The 21,822-nt window shown below is 42.6% G+C and overlaps 1 protein-coding gene across 10 annotated transcripts in view; it reads right to left on the bottom strand.

Annotated features, from left to right (window-relative positions):
• CUX1 (cut like homeobox 1) overlaps positions 1-21,822 on the bottom strand; it is a 270,952-nt gene that overhangs the window by 111,007 nt on the left and 138,123 nt on the right. For all 10 annotated transcript variants that reach the window (XM_053960856.1, XM_053960859.1, XM_053960858.1 and 7 more), the window contains 3 exons: positions 21,009-21,132; positions 18,971-19,047; positions 18,169-18,235 (listed from right to left, as the gene is read on the bottom strand). In XM_053960856.1, coding sequence (XP_053816831.1) covers positions 18,169-18,235; positions 18,971-19,047; positions 21,009-21,132 — 268 coding nt within the window. The remainder of the gene's footprint in view (positions 1-18,168; positions 18,236-18,970; positions 19,048-21,008; positions 21,133-21,822) is intronic.

Here is a 21,822-nt window from a genome sequence, read left to right as displayed (position 1 = left end):
AGTGAACACAGGTGATGTGCCCATTCTCTGTTAGCTTCTCAAGCAAGTTATTTCCTTCTGGCTATTGAAAATAGCATTACATGGTCTTTGATAAAGGCAACTGATATCCTTCTATTCAATAAAGGGAATGATAATTGCAAAAAGCATTATAGAGATGTGTGTATTCTATATTTTGAGTAGGTTTTACATTTCCCAGGAGCTATGCTGAAGATTAACAACCAGGATGATTGCTGTCTTTATAATAATGTATTCAATTACCAATATGGTTTTCTTTCTTCCCAATTTGTTCCAGCTTTGCTCTGAATGGAGACACCTCTCCTGTCAAATGGCAATTCATGTCAGCACTTTGCAGCTTCACTTCAGAGCTATCAACAGCATCAACCTTGCTGACCCCACTGACAAAGCAGCAAAAAAAAAAAAACAAAACAGGCAGAAGGAAACAAAGGAGGGAATGTGAGACCACAGAGCAGGGAAAACAAACCAGGGCAAGGAGAACAGGCAGGTGTTGTCCAAACCTGCACAAGTTCATTATCACTTCATGTGAGCAGGCCCCTGAGACACTGAGCAACCTCCTGGGCTTCAGAGGAAGGAGTTGCTTCCCTCCCTCTCCTTTCCCTTCACTCTGTGGGACACCCAAAAAGCAGGCTCAGCCCCCAGAGCCCCCAGGAGTTGGTCAAGGAGCTGGATGACAATTTGGCACTGACCTCTTGCTGTGCTGGAGCTTCCCTTGAGCCTCCTGTGGCAGACAAGTATCCAGCAGGTTTTATTTTCACATCTCTGCTGAATATTTAACTCTGCTCATTTTTTTACAACTTTAGCATCCAGTTGCACTGGATTATGAGGGATGCTCACTAATATGACTGACAGATTGCCTGTCTACACAGAATCCAAACTAGACAGCAAAATTACTTTAAATATTCCTCCATGGCAAACCCCAACAACACCAGGTATGACTGCAAGCCCTTGGAGGACAACAAAGGATTTCCTAATTTAACCTTTTAAAATGTTATTTGCAGAAGCACTTTTCAAATTCTTTATTTCCCTTTCAACAGTTGTTGATACTTTAAAATGCTGCTGAAATAAAACAGCTTCAGGCTTGACTAATGCTGTACTCCATGGTAAGGAACTATTTGATTATTCTGTTTTGACAGTTAATAGAACAGATTTAGTATTTCTATAGAAGGGGAGTTTGAACTGGAAATATTAGGTTTGTGTTGCTAATGACAATTCCTCAACATTTCTACTACAGCAGAATCCTTGAGTGGATGAAAAAACATCCTTCATCCTACATGAACAAACATCTGTAGGAGAGAAGGGAAGTAAGGAAATGCCAACCAATTTTTTGGATTTGCCTGGTTTTTGCTGCAGGGCTAATTCTGTAACCAATGGGTCTCAGAGCCACAAACCAGCACTTGCTCAATGAGTAATTTCACCCTGCTTAGACCCTCAGTGCCACACACTGTCCCTGCTGCTCCTGGACCTGGGGAGGTGTAAAGATAACCCTGAAACCCTGTCTGCTGTCCCACCTGCACCTCCTCTGCTCCAGCACCCAAACTCCTCAGGTGGGGCAGCCTCTGCCCAGCTCTGTGGTGCCCCAGGACTGAGCCCCAGGGCACTCCTGTGGGGCATGAAGCTGTAACTGAGCACAGCCACAGAGCAGGGCAATTCCCTCATCTCTTCCCAAAGCACACAGTTTGTGCCAGCAGCTCCTGTGCTGCTTGTGTAAAACTTTGGAACTTCCCAAAAAGAGCTGGTTTGCTCTTCTGCTGTTTTCCCTGGGCTCAGCTCCTTTTGTGGCACTGGGTAGTAAACCCCACTTTGCTCCTCCAGTGTTCTACAAACAGTGAGGATGGAGCTCTCTGGCTCTGTCTCCTTTCTCATCACCTTTCCTGGTGGCTGCAGCAACTTCCCAAGCCATAGGCAGAAGCTTTCAGCAGGAGTTTATTTGATGTTATAACAGAAATAAAAGGTGTGGGAGGAGAGGTCTGTATGGGCAGGATGCACAAATACATTATAAGGCTCACAAATTTAATCCAAGGATGTTTTTTATTAAATTTGTTCCATGAAATGGTCAATAATTAAGTCTTCCACAGGCCCTGGCTATGTAGGTTATTTAAGGGTACAGCTAAACTTACTCAGTCGCACTGCTATGGAGGTAGAAGGTGCAAGGGATCAGGAATTAACTAGAGACAATGTGAGTGTAAATGATAAATAATAAAAGTTTAGCTCATACGGACACCAGATGATACGTTGACTGAAAACAGTAACAAAAAGTGTTAAGTTTATCCACCATACACTGCACAGAAGGATTGGGTGAGGACAGGCAAGTGCCTGGCAGGTCCCACCACTGCCAGCTCCTTTGATGGCAAGGCAGTGACAGAAATCAATCCAACAGGCAGCAAGACAAATAAGTCATCTGTATCACAGCTAAAATATGGTGTTGATCAATAACAGAAAATGAACTTGCACTCCTTTGCCAAGAAAATAGATTATTTAATCAGAGTACAGACAGATAGAGATGTTACATAATCAAAAATAGCTCGTGCTGCTATATTTAGTGGCCACTGTGTTTTAGAGAGGAGGGCAAAAGTACACCCATTATCAGCTACCAGCCCTCTGCTGAAATGGTTTTCTGATGAGTTAAGCTGGTCAGACATGCTTAACACCACGATATTGTATATTTAAAACTACAACAACTATGACAGTACAAAGGCAGCAAACAGGGGAACGACAAGGGATCACTGCTGTCCTATGGACAGAAATCCTCAGGGTTAAAAGGACCAAGTCCCAGCCAGAGCTTATACACCAGGGGATTTCCAGCAGTCATTTCTAACTTCCAGATTACCTGGAGTTTTCCATCAAAGGATGGAACATTAGTACAGCACATTTGCAGTTTATGACTGGTTGCCTTTCACAGTTATTGCTGTGATTTCTTAGCAATAACCAGTGGAATTGCAGGAATTTGCAGAACCCACAGAAAATCACTGATTAAGACCACCAGCACAGAGCTCACTTGATACCTGGCCTGCCTGGCTGTGGCACAGCTGAGAGAGAGCCTTCCTCCACCCCTGAGATCCACAGGGTCTTCATTAGAAGCTCAAAGGAAAATCTGTCCATGGATATTCCCCCAGATGTGAACAACATCACCATCAACAGGATCATCTTCCCTCCAGCTTCCCCACCCAACAATAAACACTGGGAAAAAAGAGTGCCATTCATGCTGAAGCCAAGCACCTCTAGTTTTTATGGTTTCAGGTATGGAAAAATTCAAGTAAGGCACCAGAAAAACCAATAGTTAAACTAAGAGCTTCCACCCTTTTACATAAAAGTGGAAGAAAACTGTCTGTTCTGAACTGGAACATGGATAAAAAGAACATTTAGTAGAATAGCCAGAGATTGAACTTGGTAACCACACTTTCTTCTATTGTTTTAACAATAGGGTACAAACTACTGGTTTAACAATAAGATTCAAGCCCAACAAGGAATTGCAGAAATTGGGATTTGCATGAGGTTTATAGAGCTGCTTCACATGGGTGTGCAGCCACAGCAGCTCTTGTTTAAAGTAGTCCAGGAAGGTGGTGATTCTGCAGGACCAAAGCTTTACCACGTATTTTTCCCTGGGATATCCATTTTGCACATCCAAAGGAAGCAAAAACTTCATGAAGACAAAAAAATTCCTGGTGAGCATTTTAGAGAGCTAAGAAAACAAACTGTCTAAACAGGGATCAAAGGTGCTGTTTCAGTGTAAGATACATTAAAGACCCCTCAAATGTTCAGGAAAGCTAGAGAGGAAAGAAAGCACTATGCCCATTAATACTACTGCTAATAAAAGATAATTATAGCTGGCTCCAAATGTTAACAATTTAATAGTTACAGGATCTAAGTACTGTAAATGACTAATGCAGGCAGCAAATGTATTTGCAGCGATGTGCAAAACAAAGCCCTTAAAAGTAGATAGCTCTGGGAAAGGAAGGATAAACTGCTTTATAACATCAGCTCTGAGCACATGACATGGAGAAGGGCTCTGCAATATCTTCCTTTGGTGACTGGTGACAAGAACATGTCCTTGATTTACCATGATGATGAAAAGCCAATAATGCCCAATTTGGGAATGCCAGATACCTGCATGATTCCAACAGTACTGTTGTACCTTTACCGTTCTTATGAGAATGATACATGATGGGTGATTTTTTTCTGTTTGCACAAGAAGTCACAGCACACTTCCAGACTTCATCCATTCAAGGAAAGACTGCTGATGAATTTAAGTGACTACAAACTGGAATAAGCAACAAAACTGCTGATTATTTACTATCTAAAACTTCCAGGTTACATTCTCCTACCAGAAATTGTGTTGAGTAATGCTTTCATTCAATTTGCTCACGATGCTCTCTGTTGATGAATATATCTGATTTCATGTAAATGTGATTAAATAAATCAGACAGTGTGAGGCTGTATTGAGTCTCAAGAGGTTCTAATTCAAGATGTGCAATACTTGCCCCAATAAGCACAACTGAGCTAAACCTTGTGCATTATTACCTTCTTAACCTCAAAAACCCTCTGGTTGCCTCATTGTTGTTAACATGGGTGTAACATCAGCTTTTGCATAAATTGCCCACACTGATTCAAAGGTACGTGAGGACTAAAGAGGAAGGGATGGAAAATGAAAAGGAGAAATAAAGAAGGTGGGAAAATTCCTTCAAAACATCTTTACTTCCTTGGAGCTCCCAGCTCCTGGCACACAGAGGGAGCAGGTAACATGGACTGAGTGCTGGGGCTGACATTTGCAGGTAGCAGAAATCCAAGGGAACCACTCTGAAACCAAGGCTGCTGATAATCAGTTGTCTACATGTGATGTTACAAGTCTGAGCTTACACAGTACAAGTGTTAGACCTTCACCTGCCACACAGAAGTTCAAGTCACACCAATCTCTTTGAGCAAGGAACATCAGCCAAAGAACACAGTGAGCCCACACCACATGTTCCTTGCAAATTAAAAAAGGCTTTTTGGAAAGGTATTAGGTGAAAAGCAGCATGGTTCAGAACAGGACTGTATCTGCAAGTGGCAATGCCACCTTGTTCCATTAGTCCCCACCAAACTTGTACTCTGTCACCTGCAAAATGACTTCTGGGGGTGACAAGGTTGTCACTTCCAGCACAACTATCCTACAAATCTGGGTTTCTAGCTTCCAGGCTCTAGGGAATGAAGGATATGGGAGCTTTTCCTTTCATTTACTCTCTGTGAAATCAAGTTCAGACCAAACCCCTCACTTCTCCAGCAGATCAGCACAGAATCAAGGAATGGCTTGGGTTGGAAGGGTCCTTAAGGATCATCTCATTCCCACCCCCCTGCCATGGGCAGGGACACCTTCCATGTGCTCAGGCCCTGTCCAACTAGCCTTGGTCACTTTTTGTTCATGCCAGGTGCACCCTCTGCCAGGAGGCAGGGATTTTACCCCTGTAATAGTCAGTCCCTAGAGCTCTCCTAGAGTTTGGCAGAGAGGCGAAGGATCCCACAGCCCACACGCTCTGTGGGAACCACCCCTGGAATTGTAGCCCATGGCTGGAGCTCTTCCCCCACAAGGAACAACTCCTGCCACTAAGGCAAGGCTGAGTTTGCACTTAACCAATGGATTAGGACTCATCCATACCCTAAAAGGGTTTGTTTGCTCTGCTGCAGACAAATTCTGATATGAACTGGCAGACAATGCACTGGCAGAATGCTGGAACAAAGAGGCTGTTGGTGTCTCCAGCAAGTTAGGGACAACACTAAACAACTCCACTTGTAAGCAGAACATTATTTTCCCTGATATCATACACAGAAGCTGCTGTTTAATTAAAACTAAGCTGCTTAAGCCATTAAACTGGCAAATGGCTGTACCAAATGACTTGTCATTGTTAGCATTCCAGCAGCAGGAGTTGTTTGCTGTCACTCAGATGGCAACTTCCAATGTTAATGCACATTTCCCAACTGGCTCCACAGATCTAAACCAGCCTAGGACAGGGAAGTTATTAAAAATGCTGCTGCATATTACCAAGAATTACCTTCTTCAAAGACACCCACATCGTGTACTCTGCTGCAATTTAATTATTTCAAACTTCTGCCCTAGAAATATGAGCCATTCCAGGCATTCACTTGCATTTTAAAAAGTAGAACAATCACTTCTGTATCAATTCTGGCTTTGAGCCCCAAGTTTAAGCAAGTCCAGATACAGCCTCCTGATTTAGATCTTGCAGATCTCAGCATCAAAATCTATAATAAAAAGCATAACCTCCTACAGTAGCTACTTTATTCTGATTACATGCAAATAAAGAAAAATTTAAAAATCAACATTTTATCTTGGGTCTGTAACAAAAAAATATCATTCTGTCCATGCAGACAACCTTCAAAGCCATGGACAGTGATCATCCAAGAATCCAAGTGGAGACATTCCAAAGACTCTGTTTGCTTATCACTTGGATTTGGGTCAAGGCAGGGAGCATCAGGCAGAGGTGTCTCTGGAATCCATGGTAGGACACTCTGCCTCTTCTCCTCTGCAATCTTCCCTCCCTTCCCCTAAATGGGAAAGATTGTGGTGAGGAACAGAAATAGTTAAATTGAATTTGTCCATCTTTTTACTTCCTATGAGTCATGTTCCTCAACTCTACCGTGTGTGTATAAAAATCTGCTACAGCTCATTAAATAAATATTTCCACTTTGGCTCAGTAAAGGCAGAGGACTCCCACAATAAAGCACCACACAGGTAAAACAATGACAAAGGGTAGAATGATTAAAACTGCCCATCCCAGTGCCCTGAGATGGGGCCGTCAGTGGTAACACAGCATTAACATTACAGCAGATGCCATTTGCATCCTTTTCCTTTGGTGTGGTCTCCAGGAAAGAAGAATATTTCCATTCACCACAGAATGACCTAATGGATGTCCAAATGAATGATCAGCAAATGCATTTTATGTGCTTCTATTTATGTACCTTTATTTTCACAGCTACAATGCAAGCACCAGAACAGCACTTCCACTTTCCTACCCAAGGGCTGAAAGACTGCCCACATTAATGAAGTCTGCCCTTACCCTGTGTGCCCTTTTCACATATGGCACAACTGAGTCATCCCCCTTGGTTGAGGTAGTGTGCTTGACACAACAAAAATAAGAGGTAGAGCTAATTACCACTACAGCAATAAAAACAGGAGTGTCCTTTTCATAAGCCAGTCTCAAACTGAATTCCTATCAAAATCCAGTGTTTTTTTTATAGAAATGAAGTTAATAGATACCTAGAACTACTGAATGAACCGACAGGATCTCTCTGCATTTAGCAATAAGCCTTGAAAACCTTAATCTTGTGAGTCAGTAATAACAGTGGAGGAAGCCAAGCCAATCTTGGGTCTATAATAATAAGACAAGCTGTTTAAAAGACCTCCTCTGAAACAAATGTGTAAACGAGATGCTGATTGAAGATTAGACAGTGTAAATGTACTCATTTTGGTATCAGTTAAGAACAAGTTGTGTTTCTCATTCACAAAGGTTTAAGGCAAATGGTTTAACAGCACTCGAGCACAAGCTCCTAAGTCTTTCTCCAAATGCCATTGACACCTCTGCCTGTCCTGTGTCCCAGCTAATTCTCTGTGGCTTTCACCTGTTCTATCACAATTTAAATACATCAGACTCCTTCTTCATTATCAAAGTTCAACCTACAAATACAAATTTTCCCTTGACAAAATCTTGCCAAGGTCCCTGATGAGGCCAGTGCTGGCTGTGACACTGCTGCCAAAAAGAACCAGCCAGGAAAAATCCAAAGGCTACACAGAGAGACAGGGGAGGATTTTGAGAGCAATATTCTTCCAGATAATGCATTAGGAGTGGAGTTGTTTAAGAAGTGAAGGACTGATACAGAAAAGCTGATGATCAGCACTGCAGCACTAACTGAGGAAAACCAGAATTATTATTGCCACAACTACAGAAGAGTTAAAAGTCCAGACATTAAGCCAAGTCAGGTGAAGAGGCAGCTTTACAGCAGATGAAATTCAACACTGATAAACATGTGCTAACACCCTGAAGAGTATTTGGGCTACTTTTCTCCACCTCTGGGCCCTCCAATTCTCGCTAGGTAAATCAGGAGATGGGCTAATAGGAACACCCCCATCTAGTTAAGAACACATTCCAAACAGAGCAAAATCTCCTTGGATGGACTATCATGATTCACTGCATGAACAGCTAAATCATCCAACCTGGACGAGCAGGAACCTATGGCAAATTCATCTCCATGATGCATTACAGAGCTGATTTAATCTTTTTTCCCTCTCTGGCCATCGAGCCTGGGTTGTTATCAGAGTCCAGACAGTGGGCAAGACAGTGTCCTTTTATCCTCTACAGAATGACTGCAGCATTGTTGAGCCCAGGAAAAGGGAACAGCCTCGAAAATTCCCTTTATTAAAAGAGGGAAAACATCCTAGATAATTTTGGGAGTCAAAATCCCGGCTGTGCTGGTGCATCTGGAACCTTGATCCCATGTGTGTTAATCTACAGGGAAATGAAGTGCTACACCCTGGGTAAGGCAGGGGTTAATTCCAACTGCTGTCGAATGCCCCAAGTCTGTGCTCTGTTCATCAGAGCATTAAATCTGAAAGCTCAAGAGAGTAGTGCAGCCGTGCTGCAAGGGCTATGTTATAAAGTTCTGCATTAAAAATTCATATCGTAGGCTTGCCACAGTACTCTGCTCTGGCTGAAAGGAGAGCTGGCGGGGAAATATTAGACACCCCACTGTCTTTCTGGCAATTGGAGACATTCCTCAACAAACAGCACCTCAGGAAGGGAATGAAAGGGCAAACAAACCGTGAAACAAATCAATGAGTTCAATTATCTCTCTCTCTCTCGGAAAGGAAACTTTTCATTTTTAAGGCTGTTTCATGAAATCTTTTAATGACGGCCCTGTACACGGGTGCTGGGCACTCTGGCTGCAGAGCTGGCTGCTTGGCAGGGCTTTCTATTTGTTTTACACGAGACACAGATTCCCAAACACAGAGGGTGAAACAGAGAGCAGGGTATAGGGATCTCTCTGCAGAACAAGAACTCCACTTACCCTTTACATTACCACGACCACGTGGGATAAGAGGCTGTAGAAATTGTTCCCACTTTCCCTGAAGTGTCTCCAGCAAAGAGTGAATTTAGATTTATTAAGATGGTTAGTTACTCCATGGTTAAGTTATGTGCTCCTCACTACTGGTTAAGGCTGTGTGCATTTCACAGCGATTTATGGCAGCCCAACTGGTGGATGACACAGTTCACAATGATGGAAATGGGTGGTATACTTTTATGAAAGCCATATGTGCCCCTCAGGTTATCTGTCTGATGTACTCAGGCAGGTTAATAATCCCCATCCCATAAATGAGGAAATACATAGGAAATTAAACGTCAGTAAATACAATTTCTTGAGGAAACCATGCAAAAGAAAAGTTACCTGCTCATAATCCTCCCCTGCAACTCTGCTTAGCACCAACTGTAATAGAAAGATTCCCTTTTCCCAGAGCTGAATTTTGACTCAATGGGAAAGGAAGAAAACAGGACAAAAGTTGCCATGGCACTTCATCTGTATTTTTTTAAATATATGAACATATCTGGTTTTTAGTATAGTTGAAAACCCAAGTGACTTCAGCCCAGCAATCTGGGTTTCGAGGGGCTCAGCCCCATGAGGAGGGACAGGAGGGCAGAAATTCATCCAGAGGGTGCAGTCCCCAGGGAACCCAGGGGATTTATGCCCAGCACAAAACAAATCAACACCAGTCTAGCTTAAAGCCCCTCACTAATAAAAACCTGTGTGGGGGAGGGAATAACCCACTATTCAGCTGAAAGTTCATTAGTTCCATGAAGGAATGAAGACAGGCTGGAGAGCTGGTGACCACGAGTAACCAAAGATCAGCTATTAAAAGGCACTGAAAATCTGCTACAAAAGGTTAGTAACCCCAAGGCAGTGCTTCAGTCAAATTTAATTTTTGCTCAAAATTTCTTACAAGCAGGCACTTAGAGCTTGCAAGCAAGACTTGATCAGCTGGGGTTTATTCTGGGTTCCAAGCAGCTGCATCCAAGCAAAACAGGGGAACCAGAAGTCCTTTGCTCTGTGTACTGCCTTGATTTCCCAGCTGTGATCCTTGCTGTAGTGCTGGTTGTCTTCCAGTATTCCAGCCCCTGAGCAATCTCCCTGTGACTCAGTTTCTCAAGGTATTAAAACTCTGAGAGGCAAGGCACAAAATCACAGCCTCTGCTCTGTTCTGCTCCTGCAGAAACACCAGAGAAGCATTAAGGGTTAATAATCTCAGGCTTACAGGATTTGTGTATTATGCATTTGTTTATTTAATGCTTTACATGAATGCTAATGAAGTTATTAACAGGCCTGCATGTTGTCTATTGTTTTTCTTGGGTTTAGTGTCTGCACCATCCTGCCTTATCCCTTCTGTTCCATGAGCTGGCCAACACCCAGCTCTTCCAAATCCCCGAGTCAGTGTTCTGTCCTGGATTCTCAGTTTCCTGATCAAAGACAGTATTTTTTTTAAACTTATTTGTTGAAACATTATCTTTTAAAAAAATCTCATCAAGATAAAGCAATTTTATTTCCCCCACACCAGATATCTTCTGTGACACAAAACTGCAATCCCACATGGCCTTATTGTCTTTTAATTAGATCAGAGATATGTAAATGAGACAATATTTCTTAGGTCCCATTAAGTGATGTCTCCAGGAGGATCAGAGGGGGCTGAACCAGGCAGGACACACTCTTCTGACATCCACACCCTCACACTGACCTGCCCCACGCTCCAACTGTTCCTCAGGAGAGTCTGATTTACTGGAAATGCCACTCTTTTATGGCCTTATTGCTGCCAAAACTGCCCCAACTCTGCAGACCAAAATCCCTTTTCTCCTGCAACCAGAGCACAGGGCAAACACAGGGGTGCAAGTGCTGGGGGTGACACCTCCCTCCCAGCCCTGCTTCTGCCACAGACATGAGGAAAAGGGCTCAAAGGGAACTCAAATAATTACATGGGAGTGGGCAGGAGAAATAATTGGGAGTTTTAAAGCAGGGATGACCTGTACAGCAACGCAGGCACAGGACTTCATTCTGTAGCCTTTACCCTGAGAAATGGGAAGACCCCTGAGTTCTCAACATCAACAGTATGAACTGGTGACACAAATCAGAAATACTTTTTTTTTTTAAGGCAATTATGGAAAGGATAATATCCCTGCTTCTGCAGTCAGGTAGCTGATAGCTGGGGCATCACAGCAACTTTTTAAGGCAGGGATGGGTTCAGACCTACCTATATTTAGATGTAGGTTTAATGAGATGCTGAAAAACCTTGCTAATGAGGAAACAGCATTGGGATACTTCCATAAGGCAAGTTGTGCCAGATGCAGCCTCTGACAGTGATAGCTCACACCTTCCTGTTCTTGGAACAGGCAAACAAAAAACCCAAATGAAAGCACTGGGGAACATGAAAGTTCTCTGTATGAAGCAATATGGGACTGGGGAGCAGGGCTGCCAGCTCTCACAGCAAACACCTGGATCTCCAAAGGGACACAAGATCCAGGCAGAAGGAAGAGGCTGTTTTCCAGGATACAGAGTTTTAGTGCCTGGGGTCTCACTAAGTTTCCTGAAGTTCCCTTCTCGTTCAGGACGTTCTCGTCTCTTTCAATAAATGAGGGAGCACAGTGCAACTTTCCTGACTCATTGCTCTGCCTGCGTGGGAGTGGGAAAAGCAGCTGGAATCCATCCCTGGAGCACAAGGAGAGTTTCCAGCACACCCCAGTGCAGGAAGTCACCCATTACACACGTGGCCAGGTAGAGACAAGCAGTGCAGCACCTGCCAGTTTAACTCAGCACCTCCTGCAGAACTCTGCTTTGGGCTGGAAATGGTAACCCCACAGGGCAGGGCCTGACTGGAAACAGCTGAACCATTTGTTTTTGATGATCCCAGGGTTTCTCTGCTCGCCTCCCCCCACCATCCCAGCCCTGCAGGAGCTGGAGCAGGCACAGCCACGTGCCCTCCTGCTGTCACAGACAAGGCCTCGCCAGGAAGCAGTTTCTGCACCAAAATAACTCTGTTGATTTGCTACTTTGCATTGGAAAAAAAAAATAAAAAAGAGACTGTTGTAATTTGCAGACACACATGAAAGAGTGGAATCCAGGCTCAGCTGACTGGCAGATGCAAGCCCAAGGACCTTGTCCCTGCTGGGGGCAGATGTGCCTCTGCCAGGAGGTTTTCCTTCCCTCTGACTCGCTCCTCTTCTTCCTCACACAGCCCTCCCAGGCACCTTCAAAGCTCAGCTGCTGCAGGTAAAAGGACCTGCTGTGGTGAGATGGCTCAAAAAGCTGCAATGTCCTTTGGCTGGCCTCACAGGGGAAGGCAATCCCTGCTGGAGGCTGGGACTGCAGGACACACTCTGGTCCCTCTGTCCCTGGACCCAGGAGCTGCACCAGCCTGGAGAGGTCTGGCTCCACAAGAGCAAGTGGGGACAGACAGGACAGGGACACAGGGACCCTCCTGCCCCTTGTCACTTCACACAGATCCTCCCCATGCAGCTGCATTCCCATGGAGAAGCCCTGGCTGATGACCCCCAGCCTGGCTGGCACAGGAGCCAAAGTGCTTTGCATTTATTTAAAGATTTCCATCTAAGGATCTCATGTCAACCCAAGGTTACAGATAACAGGGTGATGACTAGAATATGCTGGAATACCCTAAGGCTATGTTTTTCTAGTTTGGGCTGTTAAATAACACCAGCTTTTAGGCTATACTAGAAAAAAGAACTGAACAGTCTCACTGGAGATTAAAACACAAACAAAATAAAAGCCCTGAGAGGACCTAGGGCACTTTGGTGCAGTCAGACAGTTACATTAACTAATTTGCAAGCATTACAAGTCCAACAAAAGAGGCACCAGAGCCCAGCTACAGCACGAACTCCTACTGACTCCAATGGCTCCATTTATATGGAGTTCTCAGAAAAGCAGCCTTAGAAATGAAAAATGAAAATAAATAACCCTTTTGTCAGCTTGTGGTCTATCATTTGCATGTCTGCATATTTCTAGACTCCAGCCAAGGCTTGACTGTTGCCTTTGGGCATTAACCACACTCCTTGTGCCTCAGTTTCCCTATCCAAAAGTAAAGTTAATGCCAAGTGTTTTACAGGAACATTGAATTGTCTTCCCATACAACTTTGCAGCTTTTCTGGTGTGACTGCAGGCTGAACCAAAAATGTGACAAAAAGAGCTGGTTTGCACATGGGCTCTCAAGCCCTCTTTCACACCAAAGATTTTGTCAAAATAAGAAGCAGATCTCCAAAGTATTTCAATTCATCTTCACTTGTAGGTTTTTAAGCAAAATAATAATGTCATAATAGTGACTTTCAGCCTGGTGAGTTTTGCGTAAGGCACAGTTAAAACTTTGAACCTCAAATGTTAAATGCAGACAGAGCTTTCTGTAAGATTCAAAACACTCAATTTTGCTTCACTTTTTTTTTTTTTTCTTAAAAAAAAAAGCTGTCTGTAACATCTTCCCTGGTTTATCATCCTCTCCTTGCCACCAATCCTGGGGTTTCACTGGGGGCAGTAGGACTAGGAAACTGAGGGAAAAACTCTGAAAAGAGACATGGCCTATGAAGTTCTCCATCTCCTGTTTTTAGGGAAATCACTTTAAATACAGCAATAATTCCAAAGCTGAGCATTAGAAGTTAATGACTCATCAAAGGAACAGGAAATAGGAAACTTTAAGACCTTAAAGGCACAGCAAATAAAAGCTATTTCATGTCATGTCCAACACCACCACCCTAACTATAGTACTTCAGGCTCTATGGGCAGAAGCAACACTGAGACTATTTATCACAGTAATTATGTGGTGCTGGAGGGAGCACAACTTTATTTTTTATTCAGTTTGACCCTGAGCACCATCAAAATGGAAGACTACAAACATCTGAGAAGTGATATATTGGCACCAACCAGCACTTAAACAAGAAAGATTTGTTAAAATAAAATTAAAGTAAATAATTCAATTCTCACTATCTATTGGGAATTATTCTCCTGAAGTCCAAGTTAACTGAGATTTGCCCTAATATAATAGAAGATTTCACATGAGTACTTCAATTCCACCATGTAACTCCAGGCAGAAATAACTCTTCAGGAATTCTCCAAAACTTTTGGTCCCCTGTCTCCAAGCCTAATCCAGCACTCCTTCCATGCTGAAAAGCACATCTGTAGAACTTTATTCTACACTGATGCCTGAAGGACAGGTCTGTTTGATAATGTGGAAGAAGAGCATAGTTTACCCCAGAGAGCCAAAAAACACAGGCATCTCCTCCTGTTCCCATTATCCTCCTGTGTCATCCTTAGCTGTGCTGCCAAAATAAACAATAATCAGTCTGATCTATGGAAGGACAACAATTCTCTGCCCATATACTGGAGGCAAAATGTTTTCCTACAAGTTATTGAAAGTAGCTGTGTTTGGATGACTGCTTCAGTAAATATGAAAAGCTCCTTCTCCGTTGCATTCCTGTGCTACTTTTAGAAGGACAAAAAGTCTGAATCTTTCAGAAAATCCACTGGTAATAGAACTGGTGGTGGCAGAGCTGCCCTGACTGACAGCCTTAACCTAAACATTTTCTGGTTTGTGTTGTTTATGGAGGCTTTTTATTGCAGAACTGGGGAGGGGGGAGGGAGGAGTGGGCAGAACCCGAAATCCTCACAAGACTACTTAAAGCTGGCTGGTGAAAATGGAGCATTTCAGTGAAATTCGATATTTTCTTTCATCAAAGGCAGGGAGCCTCAACCCACATGTTAACAGTAATGTAACAAGTCTACTGTATGTGCTGCAACCCAAGGTCCTTTTCCAATTAGAATTCATTTAGGTTGGGGGAGAGCAGGGGTCGGAGCAAAGAGGTGGCTCTGGAATTGATCTAAAACTGGAATCCAACCATTCTGGCTGGGAACTCAGCTGGGAATCCCAAGCACTTGCTTGGATTCTGCAGCAAACCAGAAGTGAAAGAGCACTGTTAGAGAGAACAGTTTGTCCCTGGAAAACTGAGGAAATGCATACAGAATGTTTCTTTTTCTACAAAGAAAGAAAATGGAAAGTCTGTTACACTAGAAAAAAAAAACCCAAATAACCCCAATATTCTTTAATTTTGCTGAAACTCAAGTCAGCATTTGCTTTTTGGTTCCAGGTCTGATAGAATCTCCAGATCAAACTCATTAGTGTTGGTTAAACCCAGTTTTGCTGATAGGAACGTGTGGGACAGCAAACAAAATCAGTGTCAGGCCTCGAGAGAGGATGTGCCTCTTTAATTGAAAAAGGCAGAGTAATCATTCATTTATTTAACCCAGAGATGATTATAATCTGAAAACCTTGAAATCCTCTTACACAACAACTGTTTTGGCAAGCCCCTCTGTGTTCCAACAAATATTAAACTGTGCTTGCCATTTGTCTAAGGAATCTTGTATTAATAAACATGAAGAAGAACACTTTTACCTCCCACACTCAATGACAGAAGAAAACAAAGACCAGCTGTATTCATCAATGGATCCTTGTTCTGCACATAAAGGCTAATTACATTTTACTTCAAGCCTACACATGGAAAACTTTGCTCCTGCCATCTTGTCAAAGGCAGCTTCTGATATTCCAGCTGACAAACTGCAATGACTGCACATAATAAACTTCTTTTTGTCATTAACACCTTCAGTGCCCAGCCCGGGGCTGTGCTGGGGCTCAGGGAAGGGGCAGGGGCAGCACACACCCACCTGCTGGGAATTCTGTACGTGGGGATGACAGAATTGGGCTGGAAATTTTAATTCCAGCCACTGATCTCATCTGAAGGTGCCTGGCTGTGCCTCTGTCCCTCCCTTTGCACGTAGAGTACTTTGAATGGGACATTGTGAAAAGATAAACAAGTTGACATAATGATTCCCAACTTTTCAGATCACCACAACTGGTCTCCAGGATAAAATCCAGACTCCTTAATGCTGATAATGAAGACTTCTCACTCTGTATTATTCCGCTTCTTGGGGGTTTTTTGCCTTGTTTGAAAGATTTTCAAAGTTTCAAGTAGTTGAAAGACAGCTTTATTCTGAGACTGAAAATCTTGAAAGCACTGTTAGCTTTTAAATATTGACAATTATCTGTTTTTTTCCTGAAGGCACTCCAATTCATCTGCATCAAATAAGCATCTGTAAAACTAACAATTCTGGCCTAAGATAAAAATCACATGTTTTTAAAACATAAAATTAAAATTGGCAATACAAGTAGCTTTTCAGACTTAGATCAAAAGAGGGCTTCTTTTAAGAAAAGAATCAAACTGTCTTTCACCCTTTTTTATTGGTGTTTTCAGCCTTTCTCCCAGCTTTTACAAATAAAATAGATGACTCAATTTCACTGTCTACATTCAGTTCCCTTTTCATGTTCTTCTAGATTTTCATATTGCAAAATTTGGGCTACAAATGCTACAGATGACTGTTGTTATGCAAGAACTATTGCTGCCATAAATATCCAAAACAATGATAAAATATTTCTGCTGTTATTAGGACCTACAAGTTTGTTTTCACAGTACATTAGTCTGGGAGATGAAGTACAAGCTTAATGTCTGCTTCAGGATTCAGCTCCATGACCACTATATTCCAGACCCAGTCTCCATAATCATTTTGCTACAGAACACAATAAACTTCTCGTTACTGCAGATGCCACTAATTTTATGTAATTCTATATAAATTAGGTAAGAGTCATTCTCAAGATCATATAAAAAACAAATATTTCTGTGTGAATCTCCCCAAAAGAGTGAGATTAGAAATGCAAACAAATATTTTAGAGAACAGATTTTGCTCAGTGTAAGATAAATTACAGCACTTAGGGAAACAGTATTAGAAAATGAAGCACTCTGCAAATAAACACATTAAAAAGGGCGAGAGGTCATTAGGTTCAGTGCCTACAACCACTGATCTCTGCCTGTTCTCCCAGAAGTAACTGCAACATGAAATAACAGCAACAATATCAGTCATGTGCAGGAAAAAACAAAGTCAATCTGCAGGAATTAAAGGCTCCACCTGATCCAGCATTTGTTTACATCCCTTAGAGAGGGATGAATCAATGAGGGAACAAAAATACTTTTGATCCCCTTGCATGGAACTCATCCTACATGGAGCTCAAAGGAAACTGGACTTCCAAAGCCAGACCAAAAATTCACCTGAAAGATTATCCTGAAGGACATAAAAGGTGTTTAAACTCCAAATGCTGATTGTTAAAACTACCATGGGCTGAATTTTGTGAGCTCTGGCTGGGTTCCCCACATCCTCAGCGGGGAATCAGATCCTCAACAGGCACAGAACCACAGGGTAAGAAATTCAAAACTGGTGCCAGTTTGACTGGTTTTTAACCCTGGGCAGTGGGCACAGGGAGGTGACACTGAGTCCCAGCCCTTCCCTTGAGTGCCCAGCCATCTGAAATGGCTGCTTCATTCCCATCCCATTTCCAGACACTGAAATGACTCTTTGTGCTTAATCCCACTGATCATGAGAATTCCTTCTCATTATTAACTTTCCTTAAATATGAAGGGTTCAAAGGAAACCAGCAGCAGTCTGTCTCCTTTGTTGTTCCCTGCCCTGATGGTTAATAAAACCAGAGGATAATTGGAAACAGTAGCTATTAAGAAGACAAGAATATATATTTTTAAGACTACCTTCATGTTCTACTTGAAAACAAGGAAAATCTGCCCAAAATGCTGCTCTCTGTAATTAGGGGTGAACCTGGCAGAGCAAGGACTACCACCCCAAAAGCAGAAAGAACCAGGGTGCCTAAGAATCAAACAGAAATCCTGTACTAAATGAAGCTTTGTTTTCACCAAGATGGGAAGATCACAATGAATACCTTATTTCTAAATAAAATACAAGAGATATACAGGGTAAGAGATACACAGATGAAGCACCTGAGAATGAAACCAGGAATGCAGCAGCATGTGTGCCAGAAGTGTCTTGTTGGGGAGAAGAAAATATAAAAATTAATAATCTCTCCATAGGAGGCCAAATTATGACCATGTTTTCCAAAAACTTGGATGCCTGAGCCTCCCTCATCTCATCTCTCTCCAACAGACAGATGCAAAACAAAAAAATCAGTGGTACCCTGAAGGAAGACACAGAAAGAAAACAGGGAAATCTTACTTTGCAGTAGTTTCTTCATCGTATTTTGTTTTCAGATCAAATAGTTCTGTCCTGGTTTTTTCCAAGGCTAAAAGGCATAAACATGAAGCATTACAGTACTGAAATAGCAGTATTCAGTCATAAATAAGGCTGTACATCTCCTGATGAAAAAAAAAAAGCTATACACCTCCTTAGTTTTATCTTTCTACCTAGGCAAACCATTATGGCTTAGAAAAAACCATTGGGTTTTGACATTTTTCACAATTTCTTACAGTATTTCTGTTACATTGCAAAAATTTCCAGTTTCTGCTTGACCAAGCTAGACATTATTAGTTTCTTATTAAGCTGGCTAAACTGCTTATTCCTTTGAAATACTTATTGCAGTAGTTCAGGGAATAAAATTTCTTCTGTTCTCATAGTAAACAAAGCCAAATGTGTCCAGACCTGGAATTTTGAAGTGTGCAGAGATGAAAATTAATGGCAAGTCATAGCAACAGGCAAGAAATGGGGTTCACACTGCTCAGTACAGATGCTTATCACAGTTTGGAAATGTGTGGAAGCAGAACACACGTGGAGGGTAAGCTCCATGGCCTGCTCTAATTCCAGGGATGTTCTGTGTGTGCTCCATGGCCTTGTCCCTGTTACTTGCCATTGACAGCTGCAACAGGAGTGTTTGCTCTGATTCACAAAGCACATCTGAGCTCTGCTGGACCTCCCTGCATGCCAAGAGCTGCTCCACACCCAGTCCTGACATACCCAACGATCCCTGTCCTCTCACCTCCCACCTGATCAGCTGGAAAAGGTCACAAAAGCCATGCCAAACCTGTTTGCAGAGCTTGAACTTTGTGTTCGGCTTCCTCCAGCTTCGAGGCTGTCGACATCTGGGTCTCCTGCAATTTTCTGTGAAGGGGAGAGGAGAGGTGAGAGCAGAGCAAACAACTCATCTGTGCCTTGCAGATTTGGGGGATGGAGCCATTAAATGTCTCAACTGGAAGGAGACAACTGCCAACACCACAGAGGCTCCAAGGTGCTTCCGTGGGACCCATAAATGCTGTCACGTTGTGAGATGCTGCTCCTACTTCGTGGTCCCACTTATTAAAATTTTAACAGTGTAGCCACCTCATAACATAAGCTGTGAACATTATAAAGAGTTGACTGCTACATAAATGACAACTTCAGTGGAAGGTTTTCTTGAGCATAATTTGTTTTGGAAATGTCACACACATTGAGAAAATTGTCACCAAGCACCCTCTGTTGTACAAAGTTAGTACAAGAAGAATGATACATTTCCATTTTAGTGTCATAATGAAGGAATTTGTTGCCATAACTGATAGAGTGAATAGATGCAGCAGCTGTTTCATCAGAGCTGTAATGGGTGCCAAATGCAGCAATATTATTAGCTACTCTTTAAGAAAACACACATATTTCAAAACAAATCTCTCAGTGATATTTTCTATAGAACATGAGCAAAACTTTAATATGCTCACATTTCTACGTCCACAGGCAATGTTTTCTTGTTTGTGTCAGTCAAACTCATTTTTACATCATCTGGCCAGGCAGCCACTGCACTCCTTGCTAAGGGCCAGGCTGCAGGAGTTATAAAACTCATCTTTGAAAGGAGCTGCTCCAACATCTCCCAGGAGCAGTGCTTTTTTACAACACTGCTTTTAGGATATTCTGCAGATCTCGGAATTGTGAAATGGCTTATGAAACTACCAGCATCCTGCCTGCACTCCACAGGGTACACAAATTTCTTCTCCAACACTGCTGACCAGGTTAATAACTATTTATAGCGAGAATCATGCATCAGTTCCCTTCATGCTGAACCATATACTTTGAGACCTCAAAACCTCTCTTACACACACTTTTATTTGCATTCCATGACCTGCCACTTTGTTTTATTTTTAAGTACATTGATATTGCAGTTGCTAAAACCATTGCTTACAAGCTGCTTATTAAATAACAACCACAGGTATTGATGAATCAAAAAAAAACTTTGCATTCACTGGTAGATTCTCCTCATTCAGCCCTGAATTTAAACAATCAACCCTCCAACTAAAAAGCTCACGTGAACTGAAGGTTTTCCACGCTATGTTGAACACATTATAGCTTCAGTGTTATTGCTCCACAGGAGAAATAAATTCTCAAGGCAGGGAATGCAGCCTGAAAGAACTCCCTCTTTAGCCCCTTGGTTTTCTCCTGCTTGATTTATTTGCCCACCAATCTAAAGAATCAAACACTCCCTGCTCATTTGCAAAAGATCAGAAATGCTTCCAAAATGTCTTTTAAAAAAAAAAAAATTGATAGTAAATAAAGAAAACCCTTCTTATTTTTGGCATGGAGGAAGATGCAAACCTTCCCAGGATAATTCAGGAAGACAGCCCCTGTCTCAGGCATTCCCAGGGGAGCAGGGGTGGTGCATCCCTGGCCCTGGCTGTGGGTGCAGTGGCTCATCTGCCCCAGCCCAGGGCTGCAGAGCCTGTGACACACAGGCTAATGAAGACACAGAGTGTCTAATGGGTGTCACCGAGGACAGTACAGCCAGGGAAGAATAAAAGCAGGTTTGCACCCTCCTGAACGTGACACCACCACACCACAGAGAAGAGACAATCTGTCCTTGTTTCACTTCCACACTCCCCTGACTGTTTTCCTGGGCAAAGCTGAGTGTCAAATGATCTCGTGTCAAAGGCATAAATCCTCGGAATCACTCAATGGATGAGCTGTCTCCAGCCACCAGTCCTGGCTGGGAAGATTAAACAGAAAAATACCTCTCTGCTCCTCCCCAGCACCCAGACACACACACACACACCCCCCCAGACACACACACACACACACCCAGACACACACACACACACACTCACCTCTCCTTCTCCGCAAAATCATTTTGTAACTTTTGTTCCTTTTCAAGGGCTATGTTCTCTGCTTGGTTCTTCAGGGTCTGTTCATATTCTCGGATTTTCTCCTTAAGTGCTTTTATTGTAACCTCTGCAGGAAAACAATAGGGGAAGAATGAGTTTACACAGCTCCACGTGGTTCCACAACACAAGGCTTGCTTTACCCTGTAGGCTCAGTGTGTTTTAAACTTTAGCTCTTCAACTCTGACACAAAATCAATGGATATGAGTCCCTTTGGAGACCTTTTACTCCCTAAATGTTAAATTGAACTTTAAGTGTTTAGGTTGAGAAGGATCAATGGAGTTTGCTGGAAAGCAGAGTGAAGAAGAAGAAGGTTCCTCTAACACAAATTTTTTTTAAAAAAAGAAGGAAAAAAAAAATCAATTGTAAAATATAATATCACTTTATTGACTAGCCTAAAATTAGCTCAGTGCTGAGAGAAGATTAATAAAGTCCCAGTGTAGGTTTAAGTATGCATTTACACACAGGACACTTCATTCACCTGGCTGTGCTCATGCACTAAGAGGCAGTCCCACCATGGTTCATGCACAGATGCAATCTCACACTAACTGAACAGGTATCTGGGATACAGCTCTGTTCTGCTTCCCAGCTGATGAGAAACCTGGCACTTGGGATCCAACTGCTGCATTCACAGCAGGCACTGGAGCTCTGCATGTCCCAGTTGCTGTCGCTGCCTCGTCCTCCACCCCAGGGTTTACACCCAAACATCGACTATTTTAACTTTCTGAGACACTTGCAGCCTTCCAGGAATTTGCAGAAC

This window comes from Vidua chalybeata, chromosome 20 (genome assembly GCF_026979565.1).
Source record: "Vidua chalybeata isolate OUT-0048 chromosome 20, bVidCha1 merged haplotype, whole genome shotgun sequence".
Lineage (NCBI taxonomy): Eukaryota > Metazoa > Chordata > Aves > Passeriformes > Viduidae > Vidua > Vidua chalybeata.
This window is presented reverse-complemented; position numbering and strand designations above follow the sequence as displayed.